Here is a 20,725-nt window from a genome sequence, read left to right as displayed (position 1 = left end):
GTTGATGATGATGATGATGATGATGATGCGTAATGGCGGGAAATTACAATAATTGCTTTAAATAAATTTGTTTTTGATTTACGAATAGGCTATGTGGCAAAAACATCGTGATTCCAATTGGGAGAAGGCGATCTAGAGGCCGGTAGGGTCTCAGAATGGGGCACAATAAGGAGTGATGGAGGTTAAGGGTCCTAGCTTAGGCCTATGACACAAAAGAGTTAGGTGAAAATCATAAGAGTGGTTGTTTCTGGAAGGAGTTATACATATATTTTAATTCGAATCAGAAGCCTTGAGAGAGAGAGAGAGAGAGAGAGAGAGAGAGAGAGAGAGAGAGAGAGAGAGAGAGAGAGAGAGAGAGAGAGAGAGAGAGAGGACTGCCTGCGAAAAAACATTCCAACTCGAAACGTGATAAACACTAAAACAGCCAAGAGCCCGTGCCAGCACAAGGCTGGCTGAATCTAAGTAGTAGCAAGGGACAAGGACAGATGAAAAATGAGAACAGGTGGATAATATAAAAAATTAAAAAAAGGAATATTAGAATAAGGCTCATCGGCGATTTACGTGTTATTAATGATTGCAAAGTTATGTAGCTCATCAAATTTTCCGAAGTTGGAGAAATAAAAGAAAACGTAAAAAGTTTAAATAAGAGAAAACGAGATTTAACACTATAGAGGGGTAACTTACTTAGAATGGAAATGGCCCCTCGGGTTCTGGGCCTTTGATCGAAGTCAAGATAACTTAGCAAAGTAAATGGTAAGATAGTCTTTAATTCAACAGTGTCTTAGGGAAGTGAGTTCCAGTAATGATGGGTGATTTCTTGATTTCTTTAGGTGCGTTCATCAAGAAAACAGAGGTGAAGAAAGAGAACAAGTATTATTTTTACAGTTTTATTAGAGAAGTTATAGTTTGAACATGGTGACACCATCTTTTGGATAAGGATATCGTCAGTGACAAGACTATATGGCATTAAAAAACAAGCACTCTTACAGTATGAAAAGGTACAGACTTTACTGACGAGTGTTTTGTAATAACATATAATAATGTGCCGAGATCATTATAAGACTCGTTTTGGTATGAAAAATTTTTTTCTTGGTAGAGTTTTGCCGATTTTTTAAAAACTAATAGTTAATTGTAGAATATTAGGTTCTAGCAATTCATATATACATATTCATATAAAGGTACTTTACGCTTGCATATACATATTGATATCCATCAACTCATGTACATATTTTGTTTATTTTTCTTACAACCAAGGCTTTAGGTCGTAGTTGTTGGCATACAGTAATATATATATATATATATATATATATATATATATATATATATATATATATATATATATATATATGTGTGTGTGTGTGTGTGTGTGTGTGTATCTTTTTATGAAAAATATCTCGACCAGAAATATCTTTGGACACACTGCCTTCGCTGCAAAATATGTTCCTTTTAACATTTATAAACATTAACTTAATATGGCTAATCCCATAGGAAAGGGCATTCTGAGTATTCAGTTCATATTCTTGAAAATCCATTGTTAAATTGACAAAAAAAGAAAGAAAAATCAAGGTAAATCTTGTGATTTATTCCGCTCATTTAGTGACGTATGGTTCTGCATTAATTGTTATATCATAATCATGGACTATGTCCCTTCAAGAAATCGATTTCATAATGCAGTTTTTTTTTTTATTACAAGAGCATATCTTATGGAATAAAGCTTGGTGCTTAAGGCAAACGCAGATTTATCAGCAATGATTAGTAATCAAAGATTAGGTTTGTAAGTGGGATGTCTCTAATTACTCTTTTAAAATGTGTAATATTAGACCCATGTAAAAAATGTCAATTCCTGTCCAGACGAGCTAACTTTAGCTTGAAAGTTAGGCTACAAAACACAGAAGCTTTCGAATTGGAGACGAGAATTTCATTTTCAGGTTTCAGATGAATATATTTATATATATACGATACAAACGAAACCTTTAGAAGAACTTCCTTCTCCCCTCTGGAGAATCTAAACAGCCGAAGTCTTAAGTCAGTGTCGCAGAAACAAACCTGAGACGTTGGAGCCCAGTTTCGAAGGAAAGGAGCTTATTGCTCCTCTGTTTATTTAGCGAGGTTTAAAGCCAACCGGTTCTCTTTTGCTGTGTCAAGGCAGAAATACCAGACGCTTGTGGTTTCTCTGGAGGCTTAGGCGACGCTGAAGGAGGAGGGGCCTTTGGTGACTCTTTTGCCTTTGCTGGAGGCGTCTTGGGTCTAGCAGCCGGCTGTGCTTTCGGGGATGGAGGTTTAGGCTCTGTCTTGACAGGTGAGGGCTTTGGCTCTGGGGCAGAAGGCTTAGGTTCTGTCTTGACAGATGCAGGCTTTGGCTCTGGGGCAGAAGGCTTAGGTTCTGTCTTGACAGGTGCAGGCTTTGGCTCTGGGGCAGAAGGCTTAGGTTCTGTCTTGACAGGAGCAGGCTTTGGCGCTGGGGCAGAAGACTTGGGGTCCATTTTGACAGGCGATACAGGTTGTGTTGGTGGGGAAGCACGCTGAGGAACGGTCTTCACTGGGGATGACTTTTGGGGGTTAGCAGTCCTAGTTGGGGATTCCTCGCCAGACGATGGGGGAGTATCTTGTTTCATTAAACCTCCTTTCTGGTGTAGTCTCTGCAGCCTTCTCCAGCCCTTCAGTTTGCTCTCAGTAGGCTGAGGTAAAAGAAGAAAAGAATGAATAGACTTTTAGGCAAAACATTTGAACAAATCAGGAGGGCGGATAAGTATCGGTTAACATTTAGTCACACGTTAGAGAAAGAAACGATTCTTTAAACTATCCTTCGAAATATTTGGCGTAAGAAAGCAACTCTGCTTTGAGATTTATGAAGAGACGAAAAAAAAAAACATTTTTTTTATCAGAAATATCCTTGAGCTTACCACTGTAATTTATGCTTTATTTCTTGGAAATTTAAGATTGAAAAGAACAAAAGCCTCACAAAGAAGGTCTCGCTGAAGAAACTAAAATTAGACCTACCTTTGGCTCCGCGATTCTACTCTTAATCTCATTCAGCATTCTCTCATTGATCTCTCCTCCTGAGAAGACGCCTCGTCGCTGGTAGAACTTGATCTGGGGAGAAGAGGGAATTTGGTTTAAATAATTCTGGTAGTTTATACTGTAATATCCAATGGAGAATAATGTTTTATATCAAACTATGCATTCTGTGATTGTCTAAGGAAGTCTTGGAAAAAATCAACATATTTTCCGTATATGTTGACAAATGACAGATATAAGTTTGATTCAGTCCATATACAAATTAGGCTGGAGCGAAAACTCTGTTTTTTGGTCGCATGAAGGAGAATTTTTAAATTTTAAATAAACTTTGTGCAATAACGCCATTGTCAAATGACACGGTGACCAAATCGGAAAATGTGCATAACTTAACAACACAGTCTTCTTTTGAACGTTTGAAGGAAATGACTGCATTGATGTTGCATGCAGTCATGTGAATAAGGGCAAATGGCCATTATTAATGTAATCAAGGCCTTGAAGCCTCCAATTATAGGTCCACTAGACATTATTATCGTTTTTGTTAACCTTCAGAACTTACCTGGCCCCAAGACTTGCTGCCATCACGGGCGCTCTGTCGCAGAGTCTGCCTTGTGGCGATAGTGGATGACGAGCCGATGGGATCTCTCCTCCGGACACTCTTGCGCACTCTGCTGTTCCAGTCCTTCTTGGCTTTCTTTACTGCAGCGGCCTGGAAGAAGAAGAAGAAGAAGATGATGATATTTGTACATACAGTGGCCGTGGCCGGTTGGTTCGGTATATGACTCTCTTAAACTGAATGATAAGCGCACCTCACTTTAGGCTAGGAATGATATGGAATTACTGTTAGCTTTGGATATGTTGAATGGCCTGTTGCAGCCCATTTTGTATAATTTGTATATTCTTAATTGTTTTTGTTTTTAAAAGACTGTGATCTAATCCAGACTGCCTCAGCTTTTGAGATGACTGGTACGAGACAAAGAGAGCAGATGTGAAAAATTGACTGCAAGGGAATGAAAGTGGGGGAAACGGATTAACGTTGAATTAATTTATCAAGAAGGAGGATTCATAGATATCGCTTTTTATTTTTAGTTTGTCATAAATTCGTAGCTCCAATTAAGCTCGCTTACCTTCAAGACGAGATTAATCAAGGCGTCACTCGAACTGATGCCCTCCACCAGACCGATATTGAAGCCCTTCATAAGTCGCCTCTCTCTCATGGCCTGCTTTCTCCCTACGGCAGCTGAAGAAGAAAAAGAAGAAGAAGAATGGTAGGAATTAGAAGAAGGAAATGCTTGAAGCATTGTTTACAACAACTGTGAAATCAGTTAAGGGTTTTGGGAAAATCTTAGGGGAAACTGCAAGGTTTTATGCAAAATTATCATGTAAACTGGTAAGATGAGATATACAAATATACAAGTAAAATGAGTATGAGGTGTAGTCTTGACTGGGTAGTCTTCTCTAATAAATATTAACGGGAGGTATGCTGTTGTATAATATTCTGACAGTTCTTCTAAAGTTTTCTAAACTATGGACAAATGATGCACCAAATATTTAGCGTTACAATATTGTTCACGATTTTAAACAATTTCATTGCATAGGTCTAGAGACCACAAGGGGAGGGGAATCTCAGAGAATACAAAAACGAGTTACAAAAAAAAGCTTACTGCTTTCTTGAAGGTGTTTGTTGCCCGTCACCCATCCGTTGATTTTCAGGATATTGAGGAGCTCGTACTTGAAGCTGCTGACGTCCTGCTTGACTTCGTTGATGTCATCCTCCGTGATCTCGGCTTCGTCACCCTTGCGCTGCTCGCAGGTGACGTAACGCCGGACCAGATTACGGGCTACGTTCTGGCCAGAAGGAAGAACGCTGTTACGTTTTAGTTAAAGATGTCAATGCGTTGTTGGTTAATTAAAAAGGAGGACGCTAAGTCAGTTCGTTTTTCACGAAAATGAAAATAACTTTGTGGGGTTGGGGGTGGGGGGGGAGTGTTAAAGATTCAAATCCCATTGCGTTTTGGTTTGTGATGAAAAATAAGGTTGCTTTTTGGTTACAGATACAAACAAGTTACATTTTGGTTGGGAATAAAAGCAAGACATCAGAGAGAGAGAGAGAGAGAGAGAGAGAGAGAGGTCTGATAACATCCACATAGTTCTTCACTTAGGTTGATACTTCTATGAAAAAGACAACAAGAGAGAGAGAGAGAGAGAGAGAGAGAGAGAGAGAGAGAGAGAGTAATATCATCTACATAGGCCTAATCATATTGATAAAAAATGAGACGACAGGAAAAGGACTGCATAGGCCTAATCAAGTGAACAAAAAAAAAATTACGACAGTAAAAAAAGAAAAACAAAGTAACAAAAGCAACCGACGACGCTCTCACATGATACTGAGTGTCTCTCAGGCTGTCCCTCCTGTTCTTGAAGGAGGCCCTGGTGACGGGCTTCTTGGTGATAAAGGCGTGAGGGTTAGGAAAGAGGTTGAAGGGCGCGGGCACTTCGTCTCCGTCTTCAAAATAGCTCATCCACAGCTTGGATCGGGCGAACTTCCACTCGATGTCACATTTGGCCTGGACGAAGAGAGAGAGAGAGAGAGAGAGAGAGAGAGAGAGAGAGAGAGAGAGAGAGAGAGAGAGAGAGAGAGAGGAGGAATTTCGTCAGTAATCGCTTTTAAACACCTCGATTTTTGTTTTCTCAGCTTACGTATGTATGGATTGTGTGTGTGTGTATGTATTAAAAAAATATTAGGCTATAAGTAGTCGATTAACACCAATTCACTACACTATGGGGCTAACTTACACCTTTTGAACGTAAGTTATTCTCTAGGTATCGTAAAGTTGGTACCAACGGTCAATGTGTGGTCTAATATTAAAAAATAATACATATAAACAAACACCAATAGATAAGAAGCACGTTTATTAAAAGACAGTCTCAATCCATCAACCGGAACGCCAAAACTCCAACGAAGGAAACTGATCACAAAAATCATACTCACGACGATGATCGTGTACGAGTTAGACATCATGGCGATGAGGAGATTCAGTAGTACGATAACATTGATGACGTTGTACGACCCGTACATCAACATACTCCAGAACCGGGTGAAGCTCTTGATGCCCGTCAGTTCGAAGTTGGTTAGGTCTACTAGCCCGAAGGATGCCCAGAACAGCGATTGCGACGTCTCGAACAAGCTGAGGGTAGGGTTGGAGAGATTGCGTGATGATAATTGTAATGATGATAGCTATTATTATTATTATTATTATTATTATTATTATTATTATTATTATTATTATTATTATAGAAACTGAGTTAAATGTGATTGCTGCGTCACAGGATTCAGTATGCACAGTATAGGCCTAAAATTTTTTCCGCCAGTAGTGTTCTATGTTTGTCACTCATGAATGTTGAGTTAAATATGAACATTTACCTCCCTACATGTTATAGAAATGGAAATAATGATAACGGACAATTTTTAGAACCATCCGGGAAAAGAACTCTATAGTGTCATATTTCTGACACTCACAGAAATCAAAAACTCCCTTCGAAAAGATTGCATTTTATTATACCGTAAGGAGGTCGCGGTCTTTCTTCGACATGCAGAGACCTTTGAGGAACCTCTTAATGGCTGTAATTTCTTTTAAGATAATTTCTTTTCAACAATCACGAGTTATTTTGATTACTCTGTTTAAGTGATTCTTAAAAGAACCTGATTCTTGGCGATCAACCAATAATCAGGTTCCTTGAAGAGTTAGTTAGACAGAGTAAGTAAAATAACTTTTAATTGTTTGAAGGGAAATGATTTGAAAGGAAACTGCGCTATTAATGATTCATTTAGAGGTCTCTTGATCTAAGAAAGATAAAATGAGGCTAAGTCCTTTATCTTTTATGCAGTAGGTCAAAGCCATTCTGGGTTAAAAAAAAATATTGCAATCTCTGTCGGCAATAATGCCATATCTAACACAGGGCGGAAATACCAGATTCCAGTTAGAATTAGTTCCAAATTTTTCGAAATACTGAGGAGAAAGATGACGTTCGTAAACGTCACTCTAGTTGGTCTGAGTCTAGGAGTATCGTTTTCAGTTTCAGATTTCGCGCTTTCTTGCTTCTCGATAAACATGATCAGATCATTATAAACTCTAATTTACTTTCCTTTGTGACTCACTTGGAAAATCTCCTCCAAATTGTGCACGATCTTCCGTGTTTCGGGTTCATCATACCGCCAGGAAGTGAGTAGCATTTCTCCTTGTCTATGTCAGCGTAGTACCACAGCAGATTGTTCAGACCTGCGGAGAGGAGTTGCCATGAAAGTGTTCTACACCTATGGATGGGGAATTGTTTAGAAAACATTTTCGCAAAGACATTGGCTAGAAAACGACTGGTATGCAATTAACCGGCTAATCCTGAAAAAGTTACTTTTATAATGAGACCATTTCAATCAGTCTTTCTCACCAGCTACATTTCCAAAGGAAATTGTCTACGTTCCATGAACGACTTCAGTGCCCGGGATAAGTTTTCGAGTTCAGAAGCCTGATTCACTAATTTTCTGGTTAACAAATTCCCAGACCATGTTTCTGGAGCAAATTCCTAGATCATATGTCTTGTTAACAAATTCCTAGACCATATCTCTGGTTAACAGATTCCTATACCACATTTCTAGTTAACAAATTCCTAGACCATATTTCTGGTTAAAAGATTCCTAGACCATATTTCTGGTTAACAGATTCCTAGGCCATATTTCTGGTTAACAAATTCCTAGACCACATTTTTAGTTAACAAATTCCTACACCATATCTCTGTTTAAAGACTCCTAGATCCTAGTTAACAAATTCCTAGACCATCTCCTATGACAAAGTCACCAGTATATTTGAAGTGCTTATGGAGGAATGGCAATTCAACTTAAAAAACAGTTCCATATCCATATTGATAATTTAATGTACCCATCGTCTTTCTTACCACATCCAAAGGCGAAGAGGACGAGAGTGTAGATGAAGAAGAACTTGATAATGTCGACCACCATTCTGCCGAGAGCAATCTGAAGAGGTCCCATGTGATGGTTGATGCTGAAGATGTGAATCAGTTTGAGGAAACTGGAAGGAGAGAGACGCCAGTGGTTCAGACGTGGTTGTTCTTTCGTGTGATAAGAGTAACTGTAAGTCAAACTGTTTATACAGTAGTTTTTTATGTATCTGATAGTCGGGTTTTATTATCTTTCCGGGTACGTGGGATTCCCGAAGACGAGGTGAGAATCCATATTGTCTGGTTTGGTCTAAGGCACAGTTTCAGTTCGAGAACAAGGCAGATACTGTACGTAGCCTAAAAAAATAGCCTAAAAAACCAAACACATTGTACTTTACCATTATCTGAAACAATGAGTCTAAGCAACTTTAGCGTAAGAATAAGTTAAGAGTAACTGCAAGTCAAACTGTTTATACAGTAGTTTTTTATGTATCTGATAGTCAAGTTTTATCATCTTTCCGGGCAAGTGGGATTCCCGAAGACGAGGTGAGAATCCATATTGTCTGGTTTGGTCTAAGGCACAGTTTCAGTTCGAGAACAAGGCAGATACTGTACGTAGCCTAAAAAAAAATAGCCTAAAAAACCAAACACATTGTACTTTACCATTATCTGAAACAATGAGTCTAAGCAACTTTAGCGTAAGAGTAAGTTAAGAGTAACTGTAAGTCAAAATGTTTATACAGTAGTTTTTTATGTATCTGATAGTCGGGTTTTATCATCTGAAGACGAGGTGAGAATCCATATTGTCTGGTTTGGTCTAAGGCACAGTTACACTTCGAGAACAAGGCAGATACTGTACGTAGCCTAAAAAAATAGCCTAAAAAACCAAACACATTGTACTTTACCATTATCTGAAACAATGAGTCTAAGCAACTTTAGCGTAAGAATAAGTTAGAGGATAGGTCTAAGAATAATGTATATTTATTTATATACTGTATATATACATAAATTTGTTTTTAAAAAAGACTTTCCTTACATTCAGCCTAAATCTAGAATAGACCATTGTCGTGAGTGAGACCTAGACTCAAGTTCAGTGCAAGAGAAGAAAAGATAGAAAGAAGGAAGCAAAGAAAAAAAGAAAGAAAGAAGAAGAACGACCAACACGTCCATACAGACCTCAATATATTACCAGCACAGAACATGGCCTCAGACAAGAGCAGAGGATCGAACGGAGGCCACATTTCCCTCGGGTAGTAAGGGTCAAGGCCAGACCAGACTGCGCGTTGGGTCAGGAAAAGTGCCGTCAGCCTGAAATTGATAGTTATCTAGGTTATATTGACATTGCAACTAGATCGTACCTACTGTATATTCGTTACATACGGGTTCAAATATAGGCCTGTTCGTTTTTGTGGCTATGCTTTAGAATACAATGTGTAGATGATAATGGTGTTATTAGCGTATGAATTACATGTTCATGCGTTTGATTTCACGCTAGGTATAAAAATCCCCCATGTAAATAATCTTGCATAAAATATGATATAAGTATATGTATATATGAATAACAATATCGGGGGCTACTTTGGATCGTTACCTACGCGTCACCTCCGAGGTACTAAACATGGCGGAAGCTCAATGGGATGCGGTGTTTAGTACTAGCCCCTCGGTGATCAAAGATATCGTTTATTAATATAATTTGTCGACCACAAAATATAGAAATGGGTGAATATAATACTTTGATCCCCGAGGGCTAGTACTAAACATGGCGTCCCATTGAGCTTCCGCCTTGTTTAGTACTAGCACCTCGGAGGTGACGCGTGGATAACAAGCCAAAATAGTATCCAATATCGACCTATAAGTGTTTGCGCAGGTGCTCACCGCAAGAAAATCCAGTTCATGTAGAAGAAGTTTGCTCCGAAGTCGACGAAGTTCCACAGGTCCTTGATGTAACTGAGCAAGCCCTCTTCCCACAGTGTTTTGAGTTCGTGCAGGATGAACCCGAAGATGTAGACGACGATGAGGAGCTCCGTGAAGGAGGGCCAACCGCCTCTGGCTTCCCGCTCTTGCTTCCGCAGTCGCTCTATCATCCGTTCGGTGCCGAAGAGCTCTATGACGAAGGTTTCCACGCGGAGAGACACGATCACCAGAAGAGCTGTTGGGAAAAAGGGAAAATGTTATAGTTTTCCCCGGTTCTTGATGCTCAGGGTAGTCTGTGATAGTTAACAGCTATCATTTTCAAAGGTTTTCTCTTATAGGCTAAGGTCTGCAGTTCAGTAGAGGAGGCTTCTCTTTGGTGCTTTCCAGGGGAGCCTGGAAGCCTTTTTCGACAGAATGGGTCTCTGTGTGGGCTTACCTGGAGAATTCAGGGACCCAGGTATGACTAAAGGAGGGGGAGGCTGCAGAATTCGAGTGTTAACTGAATTTGCTGAGTAAAATTAAATGCCAGAAAAAAAAGACTAAAAGAGAAGACTTAAAATGACATTTTGTCAAAAAAGAATAATACTCAGTAATCTATCTCTATGAATGTTCCGATTTTGCACCGACCTGTATAGCTCTGCATCCTGAACAATCACAACTTGAAAACAATAATGCAGTTTACTGGGAAAAAATAATTTGACAGAAATTTTCGATTTACAAGAGTCCGGAGGTCCTCACCAATCTTCCTATTTCCTTTCATACCTTATAACACCTAGGGCAGACGCCCATGTTGGCATAAGCCAGCTTAATAGAAACCAACCAACCAACCAACCGACGCAAATTATGAGCTCTAAAACGCACCATTAAATAAAACTAAAAAAAAGGCATTCTTTTTTTAGTATTAGACTTAATTCTGTGTATAGACTGACAAGTGCAATTTCTGTTCTACTCCATTCTTACGTAATAGAAAGATTCAAATATTCTGGGCAAGAAACTGCAATGTGGCATGAAGCAGGAATAAAAAAAGGGTCACAGAAACTGTGGAACGAAGGGGAAATCAGTCTCAGATTAAAATAAGTATGACAAAGATCAAAAGCATTGAAACATTGACAGGGTATGATCACTGAAACATCAAACGACCCATTAAAAAGGTTCTATTTACTCAAGAAGTCACGAACACTCACTCAAGAAGAAGCAGTAGGAGGCCGAATGGACGATGAACTTGATGAACGGTTTCTTGAGAGAAGAGCCAAGCTTGCTCTCTGGCGCGAAGAGGAAAGCAGCGCAGTACAGCGGGAACAAAGCTCCTATCTTCACGACTTCCAGCAGCTGCTCCAGCGGACTGCGCCGTTTGAATCCAGGCATGCCGTCGTACCAGACCCTCCCCAGTAGCTGCTGGACGTTTGCGTGAGCCACGAACTGTTTGAAGGGAAGAGAAGAGGGGAAATTGACACTGGATCATGCGCTGGGGGAGGGGGAAGGGGGAGGGGGATGGAAACGGGAAGGAGGACGGGGATGGAAGAGGTAAGGGGAGGGGTTATACAGCAGATAGATTCTACCGAGTCAACGAAGTAGTGAAAAATCCGAAGAGTTTCATACAAAGCCTGAGCTACTGGGAGAGGTCACTGTGGGGTCACTAGTGGTCACTACTGAGGTAACCATTATTTCAGTGCGAGCAAAGTGTTGTGCTTAATATACACACAAACACAAACACACACACACATACAATTTCACTTTACCGTCTTGCATTGGCCTAGAGGTCTCGTGGTTCTGTTTACCTGCTTTTGGTTGCTGTCAACTGCTTCCTTCAACTGCGTAAAATTCATGAACTCCCCCTTTTTGTAAGGTTCTCCCTCAGGGTCATAGTTAAGGATAATTTCCAGTTCAGTGCTGGTTCTCGTTTCATCTACAAGTGCCATTGTGAAGGCCTGCACTTGTTTCCTTAACGACTGTTGGGAAGAAAGATGGATAAAGTATCAAAGATGGACCCTTTATCATCTTGCTTATAATAAAATCAATTCTGAATTGATAATTCATTAATACCTAACCTAATCTTCCAACGAGATGAGATAATCGCAAACACCCTTGCTTTTCAACACCCAGTCAGCAGAAAATAGTCTCATCTTTTCACAGTGATGCTTTTGACAGAAACAAACATAAATAGACGTAGTTACTGACTATGATAAATAATTCTATTACTCAGACCACAACCCCTCTATTCGTTTATCCCACAAACATCAATACCAACGTTAATATCAAACCATTTCCCTCCGTTCATATAACCTCTCTTTCAAGATCTTTCCGTTTTCTCTAAGAAAATACGAAGTTTTCGATGCCTATACTCACAGTGTACTGCTCGGTGAACTCGTTCTCCAGGGAGGAGAGCTTCTTCAAGTCTTCGCTCAGGTTGAAGGCGGTGATGAAGGGGTCTTTGCTCGAAAGACAGATGAGCGAAGGCGACGACAGGGCTTTGTAGGCGTTGATCCTCGCAAGGGAGTGTCTGTCGAAGGGCGGAAAGAAAAGCGGGGAGGTAAATTTAAAAATTGTCTGTAGGATTTCTATGACGATTCTTCAGTGGTGGACTGCAGTTGGCGTTCTTAGGCCTATGAACAACCATTTTATTTTTTCTGTGTATTCTGTCGTTACTTACCTGAGAGAATCACTGGCGTCCGAGACCAGGCACTCATCGCAGGCGCACTTGATGTCGTGGGGCATCGGGATGGTCGCCCCCCTGTCGAGCAGAAGCTTGAGAATCTCGTAGTGATTCCTGTGGGCGGCCATGATCAACGGCGTGATGTCGGGCGTGAACGCCGATCTGTCTCCCTTTATCTTTTGCCATGACTGTCGACGACATCAGGAAGGCAAAAGGCAGTTAGACTCATGTGAAGGTAAATGGCAGTTAGACTCATGTGAAGGTAAATGACAGTTAGACTTTTGTGAAGGTAAATGGCAGTTAGAATTACATGAAGGTAAGTGGCAGTTAGGCTTTTGTAAAGGCAAATGGCAGTTAGACTTTTGTGACGGTAAATGGCAGTTAGACTCATGTGAAGGTAAATGACGCTTACTGTAGACTTATGTAAAGGTAAATGGCAGTTAGACTCTTGTGAAGTAATTGGCACTTAGACTTATGTGAAGGTAAATGGCAGTTACTTATGTGAAGGTAAATGGCAGTTAGACTCTTGTGAAGTAATTGGCGCTTAGACTTATGTGAAGGTAAATGGCAGTTACTTAGATGAAGGTAAATGGCAGGTACTTATGTGAAGGTAAATGGTGGTTAGACTTATGTGAAGGTAAATGGCAGTTACTTATGTGAAGGTAAACGGCGGTTAGACTTATGTGAAGGTAAATGGCAGTTACTTATGTGAAGGTACATGGCAGTTACACTTACTTGAAGGTGAATGTCAGTTAGATTTATGCGAAGTTAAATGGCAGTTAGTCTCAGTTTTACCCAGAAAATAAGAGGAAATGCGACGGAAAAGAGGAAGAGGGTGAGAATTCAAAGAAGGAGGTAGAGGAAGAGGAGGAGAAAGGAGGAGAAAAAGAACTAACAAGAGGTAGTAGAGATAGAGCCCAATAGTGATGATAGGTCTTGAAGAGCGCAAAGGTCAGGGAAACTTACGTAAGGTTCTCCCGGGATGTGGATCTTTTCTTCATGAACCAGCAGGATTTCGACCCCCTCGACGTATTCTTCAGCGATAGCGTGAAGAAGTCCATCCTGTGGGATGGAGGATGGAAAAGCAATTGATAATCCCGAGGCACCTCATAGTCCTTTGATGAAAAGTCTTTATTTTGACTCTACTTAAAACTTGGGTCTTCAATATAAAATGATTCTGGATGGTAGCAAATGGAATCAGCCGTTTAGGCCTACTAGCTAAAATGGCTTGATGTAAGCCACTTCATTAGTTTGATTAGAGATTCTATTAAAAAAAAAAAATGGCGAATAAAGTAACTGGCACATTCAGGTGTTTCTCACCGTCAGGAGTATCAGGTGAATGATCTCATTTATTCATACGTCAAAAAATGTTCGGAAGAGCGTTGTCTCCCCTTACCTTCTGGCGTAATAACCGACTTCATCCCTCCTTTTCATAGGCATTCCCCCCGCCCCCCTACCCCTTCGTCTTCCCACCTATGGAAACTGCATTAATAATTCTGCTTGAAAAAGAAAATAAACTTACAGCAGGGCAAATTCCTTGTTCGAGTAAAAGGTCCATCATATCTAGATTCTCATTCTCAATGGCGATGATGAGGCCAGACCTCCCGAGCGGATCGAGGCAATTGATGTTGAAGCTTCCCGACTTCTTGGTGTTTTGCTTCAGGCCCTTCTTCACGATGCTGAGGAAGAGGAGAGATTGTTGTGAGGAGAGAGAGAGAGAGAGAGAGAGAAAGTGAACATATGATTTCCCATTAAGCCCCTTAATGACTAGAAGCAGTTCGAGATTTATCTATGTTGTCACCATGCATTACACATACACACACACAGACACACACACACATATATATATATATATATATATATATATATATATATATATATATATATATATATATATATATGTGTGTGTGTGTGTGTGTGTGTGTGTGTGTGTGTGTGTGTGTGTGCGTGTGTAGAATCTACTTGTCACTTAACTCCCACTTTTTGGGTACACTTGGAGAAGCCCAATTCCCTTGGCGCAAAGAAGGATATAGGTCTATTTCAACTCACACATTCATGTACAATATTTGGGGTCACCAAACTGATTATTTACTAATCTATTAGTTATGTTAGAAGTTAAATTGCACCAAATTAGTTATTTACCAGTTAGCTGACAAGTAATGTGACAGAAGCAATTGTTTGACATAAAGAACTGGTTCATAAACTCATGTTGATAACTTGTTGCACGCACGCCACAAACAAGCCGAATACATTTATTGGTCGTTCTAATCAGTGCTTTCTAGGATTATCCATCATTTGCAAAAAGTTTGTTCTCCACTTCTGGTTGTCGACTTATTTTCAACATGTTTTTGATATGTGTGCAGTAAGATGCGGCATGTATAGACATCACAAACAGGTTGAATACAGGTCATCAACAGTCAACCGTTCTCCACTGGTGGTTGTTGACTTGTTTTTAAGTTGTTGGTGATATGTATCTGATATATTGCCAACATGAACACATCAAAAACAGGTTGAATACAAGTCATCAACATTATTGGTTGTGCTAACTAAGCCTAAACCAGTATTTGCCAAAGGTACGGTCTCCATTAGTAGTTGTTGACTTGTTTTCTACCTGTTTTTGACATGTATGCAATAAGTTACCGACCTGCAAACATACCACAATCAGGTTAAATAGAAGTCATCAAATTACTGGTCGTTCATTCAGCATTTGCCAAAGATTTGTTCTCTACTAGTGTTTGTTAACTTGTTTTCAATCGGTTTTTGACATGTATGTGACAAGTTGTCAACATGCGTTTATGAAATCTATTTCTAACTAAAGATATGAATTAGATGAATATCTATATGAACTTGTCTATACGAATTCTTAAAGACTGTCTTTATTAAATCTCTCCCCTCCTTTACTTTCATAAATTTAAATGACATAAAGCAATTATTATAAATGAGTTATTCTGACAGGTGGTACTAAGGAAAAATATAATGTAAGTTTTCTTAAGTTTATTGACACGCAAAAGAAAAAAAAATAGTTGCGGTCAAATTGCTTACTCAAGAACCCTCATAATGAGGCTTTCACTCACACGCACACACACACACACAAACAAATTAACCATGTCTGTAAACACACACAAACACACACAAAATAAACATAAATAAAAAATATCATATGGAACACGCATGAACAGCGCAACAAAAAGATTATAACTAAATCAACAAGAAAAGAAAACTTAGGTGAAAGTATTTCCGTATAATTAGCTATTCTCTCTCTCTCTCTCTCTCTCTCTCTCTCTCTCTCTCTCTCTCTCTCTCTCTCTCTCTCTCTCTCTCTCTTTCACGGAATCCTCAGCGATATCTTACGGATTTTAATTGTAAGGTATGATTTGTTATAATTAACGATCCATCAACCAAAGCATTGTAAGTCCAATCTCTGGGACTTTCTTTCAAAGTCTAAATGTTGTAGGTATTTATATGTAGAGCAACATCCAATATTCGTTATATATTAAAGAATGTGATAGTTTCATCTTCATTTTGACCTCTCAGCAACATGTTATTACGGGCGATTTCCCCTTTCATTTCTGTGAATCATTAGGCCTCATTCCGTCTCCAGTTTAGGTTAAAGTTGGTAAATAAATCTTGAAATATTAACTTTAACTATTGTTTCTTAATGTTTTGCTTTTTCGAAAATGTTTTACGTCTGATAATTACAAGCACTTAATACTTACGTGCTTTTAATTTCACTTAATTCAAATGTTTTAACTTCATGCTTAAGTTTGTTTTGGTCCGTGCTTTTAAATTGTTCAGCTCACGCTTATTCAAAATGTTCCACTTCGCTCTTTATACGATGTCGCATTTTCTTATTTTTGTTTTTAATTCCGTTTACTGCTTTTTTCGACTGTGTCACGTCGCCTCTTTCAAACGTTCGGCTTCTTCTCTTCTGAGTGTTTTAATTTCTGCTGATTAGTGATATATGTTCTTTTCTAATAATTCATATGGTACTAGTCGGAACCTGTGCTTTGAAGAAGGAAAAAGTTCTCCTATCGTAATATTCACTGATGAAATGAAACTGAAGCTAATTTTTGGGACAGAAAGTCAAAGTAGGCCTATATGTACAAACAAATCCAGGTAAAAAAAAAGTCACAGGTAAAAAAGTCACAGAAAAAAGGTCACAGGACAAAAAGTCACATTAATTTTTCCAAGACAGCGACCGCCAAGGGTTTTAATTTACGGTCTTTTGTTTATACTTTTACGGTAATCCCCAACGGGCCTGTGCTGAACACGCCTCAAAAGTGGATACATACCGGGTTTAATGTGACTTTTTTCCTAGCCAAAATTGTGACTTTTTTCTGTGACTTTTATTCCCTGTGACTTTATTACCGGCCACCGTACAAACACCCACACATACACACATACACAAAAACACTTTCACATTGAACTTTAGTGGCTCAATCGACTAGGCCTATTTTTCAAGCTTATCCCACGCCCCTCAGAGGAGTCTTCATAACGACATGTCTGATATATTATTTTAAATCGATTAAAGTACACCACCCATAAATCCCTCTATAGGAAAATCCCTCGAACAATACTTACTGCCTAACAGAAGCCACGTCTCCTCTCTCAACGTACAAGAGGTATCGTTTTTCCTCGCTGTTCAAAATCTGTTCGATGTCGTCTGGTTCTTGATCCATAAGATCCTCCTTGATTTTTTCCTCCAGGTCCCCCAGACCCTTTCCATCGGGCGTGGGCGCCGTGGCGTAGGCCTGCCCCGTGTTTGGATCTAGGCGGCTCGCCGTCATTTTCTCCGAGGTTGGTTTTCTCCTTTCCTCTTGTTTTATAATTCGTCAGGTTTCCCTCAGAACAGCGTTGCTATTTCACTTGGAAGGCAAAACATCTGATGATCGGTCTATCGGCTTATTTATCCTTAACTTTTGAGCCTATTACTCTTCTGCCTCAAGCGCTCTTCGTCCGCCAACCTCAAGTTATGATCTTCCACGTGGGTGTGGCTTCTAGCGTAAAGGTATGACTTAAGACAAGATTTTTAAGGTTATGAGACTATTTTTTTTTAGAACTTTTGGTCTTCTGTGATTGCAGTCTTAATCCAGATTACTTTACAGGTGACTCAGACCTTAAAAAATCCGGTTAAGTTTCAGTTTCCAAGGGCTGATGTTATCCTGGTACTACCGGAGGATGTCCCTAACGGTCTCGAACAACGAGGCTCTCATGTGTCGAGTGTCCGGCTGAGTCCTCTGGCGCGTAACGATAATCTAAGTGTCTGGACGGATTCGCCTCCAAACAGCTACTGACACTGGGACCCTCCGCAGAAATTCATGAGCCTTTTGGCAAATCCATTTTTGCAAGGCTTCGCTGGTGGTGGTGACCTTACCGCTGAGAGCGGTCCAGTTGCCAATTACCCGGTAGGTCTAGACCAACGGTTGGGTTTTAAAGGTTTTTTCCGTTGACAAGATTACTTCTCTCAATATCACCGATGATACAGGTTGTCCCGTATGCTTCACTCGATGTATGATAAAACACACAACTCAAAATATACACTCATAAAAAATGTTTTTTCATTACCTCGACGCTTGTAATCCAATTTGCTCTTTTGCAGTGCAACCGTCCCTTACCCAGGCGAGCTTGAAGCCTTGAACTATTTACCTATTTTGCACTGCTCTGAAAACCAGAACTGGATTATATCTTTATTTTCTCGCTTTCTTTAAATCAGGAGTTCAGTTGATGAAAGAAAAAGTTTGGGGTCCATTGGTTTTTAGATAGCCTAAAGTACACTATACTTGAAATCAAGTCATGAAATGCTACGTTAAGTTTGTAACATAATGCATTCTGCACAAAGGCAATCGATTCTGAATTATGCAACCTCATACAAGCCTATGTATCCGGACACACACACCAACATACACACACATACACATATATATACATATATGTATGTATCTATGTATGTATGTATGTATGTATGTATGTAGAACGCAGACGGGGCTCTGCCGAGGGTTTGGAAGAAAAGTGCCATGGGTACAAATAGGAACATATAGGGATGTATAGGAATATATTGGAATATAGGAATAGGAATAGGATTGTACATTTCTCTTCACTGACTTAAAGATAAATAACAGTTACATTCATTTGGGAAAACAAAGATATAAGTTGTCAGGATAAATGAAATGAAAAGGGTTCATCTGGTGAGAATTCCAAAGATAATAGAGAGATATGATATTAACGTTCCAGTTTATCTTATAATTTCTATAGTTAACAAGTAAAAAATGCGCCGAAGTTTCTTCGGCCAATCGAGTTTTCTGTACAGCCGCTGCAGCGTATAATCAAGACCACTGAAAACAGATCTATCTTTTGGTGGTGTCGGTATAATGCTGTATGAGCCGCGGCCCATGAAACTTTAACCACGGCCTGGTGGTAGCCTATCCTATATCGTTGCCAGAAGCACGATTATGGCTAACTTTAACCTTAAATAAAATAAAAACTACTGAGGCTAAAGGGCTGCAATTTGGTAAGTTTGATGCTTGGAGGGGGGGATGATCAACGTAGCAATTTGCAGCCCTCTAGCCTCAATAGTTTTTAAGATCTGAGGGCGGACAGAAAAAGTGAGGACAGAAAAAAGTGCGGACAGAATAATGTGCGGACAGACAGACAAAGCCGGCACAATAGTTTTCTTTTACATAAACTAAAAAGCCGAGATAAATAGAGAAATCTCAATTACGATCAGTCACTGATAGAAGAGAGAGGGGAAAGTAAATTTTAGAGTCATCTCACAATCACTTATGTTGGTAATGCTCTGAGTAAGTGCCTATCATTACTAAAGTAGTCCTAAGTTGCTTACCATTTTTCGTAAGTCGTCTAGAAGAGGCACTTTTCGCAAATTTTGGAGAACGGCAATATTGCTCCATTATCTAAATCTGGGAGTGATAACTCCTGCCTGCCAACTACAGCCCAGCTTCTGTAACTCACCTTTTACATGAAGTTTTTGCATGCATGTTGGTAAAACGTCTGAATACCTATGTTCCCTACCTTGAAGTTCAGCTTTCTGAATAGCCTGGTGCTTGTGAGTCGTTTCTTCCAGCTTCTAGTTACGTACAAAAGTTCTTAGATTCTGGTCATAATATTTGCATGGCTGGTCTTGACCATGGTGCTGCTTTTTGCCAGTGTTAATCATGAGGCCCTAGTTTTCAAACCTTCACAGATGGGGGCTGGGCGAGATTCCTTAGTATTCCATGGAATTTCTAACTAATAGATTACAGAGATGTTGCTGATGGGAATTTCTAACTAATAGATTACAGAGATGTTGCTGATGGGCTCTGCAGTGACTAACAGGATGTGATATCTGGTGTTCACCAAGGTAGTGATCTTGGGTCATTACCGTTTTGTATTATATATTCGTAATAAGCAGTTTGGCCTTGAAGACAATCTTGTTGCTTACACTGATGATGCTAAACTATTTGCATCGATTGCATCTCCTGGATATAGGTCAGAGGTTGCAGGAATTGTTGCTTAGCGCAAATAGTGGGCTATGAGGTTAACACTGACAAAACTGACTAAATGCAACTCATATAGGTTACAAAACTTCTGTATGCTGAGAAGTCTTTCTCTGGATACCTGTCTGTCCCGAGGAAATGCTTTTATCATTTTATATTGTCATATATTGAATATTTTTTCCTTGTTTCGTCTTCAGCAGCTGAACTGTATCTTAATTTTAACAACTTTGAATTTCATTTGTGAAGTTCAGTTCCAAGCAGTTTATTTTGAAGTTTAGCCCAGCTGTGACTGACCAATCGTTGGAACCTGGGAAACTCAAATTGAGCAGATTCACATGAATCTCATTTCACAGAGTATCTTTTATTTAAATAGTTTATTCTTCATCTAATTTAAATAGTTTATTCTTTAGTTCTGTATAAGACAGAAACAACTGGAAAAGGACCATGAAACTCAACGACCTCGACTATGGATTAAGTTGAGGAGAAGGAGAAAAATGTTCACTTTCATATATCTTTTCCTTTCCTTTATTGGGGTTCTTTGGCTTATAGCATTCTGATTTTCCGACTAGGGTTGCAGCATAACTCATAATACTATTGAATTAAATTTGATATAGAATTTCGGCCAAAGGCCAAGCACTGGGACCTATGAGGTCATTCAGCGCTGAAACTGAAACTGACAGTAAAAGGTTTGAAAGGTGTA

General features: G+C 39.5%; 1 protein-coding gene across 1 annotated transcript; it reads right to left on the bottom strand.

Moving 5' to 3' along the window:
- Positions 1 to 873: 873 nt before the first annotated feature.
- On the bottom strand, positions 874 to 17,841 carry LOC136854559 (transient receptor potential protein-like). The gene is made up of 18 exons (XM_067130907.1): positions 17,117 to 17,841; positions 14,058 to 14,214; positions 13,502 to 13,597; positions 12,533 to 12,723; positions 12,229 to 12,382; positions 11,661 to 11,831; positions 11,067 to 11,301; positions 9,844 to 10,117; positions 9,145 to 9,276; positions 7,966 to 8,099; positions 7,175 to 7,295; positions 6,008 to 6,203; positions 5,397 to 5,582; positions 4,680 to 4,863; positions 4,143 to 4,255; positions 3,575 to 3,724; positions 3,001 to 3,093; positions 874 to 2,678 (listed from the first exon to the last, which is right to left on the bottom strand). Exons 1-18 carry the CDS (start codon positions 17,320 to 17,322, stop codon positions 2,112 to 2,114), a joined length of 3,360 nt encoding a protein of 1,119 aa, XP_066987008.1. The 5' UTR covers positions 17,323 to 17,841; the 3' UTR covers positions 874 to 2,111.
- Between the last annotated feature and the right edge of the window lie 2,884 nt (positions 17,842 to 20,725).

Source organism: Macrobrachium rosenbergii, chromosome 29 (assembly GCF_040412425.1).
Source record: "Macrobrachium rosenbergii isolate ZJJX-2024 chromosome 29, ASM4041242v1, whole genome shotgun sequence".
NCBI classification, from domain to species: Eukaryota; Metazoa; Arthropoda; class Malacostraca; order Decapoda; family Palaemonidae; genus Macrobrachium; species Macrobrachium rosenbergii.
Note: the sequence above shows the minus strand (reverse complement) of the source record. Positions and strands in the feature narration are given on the sequence as shown.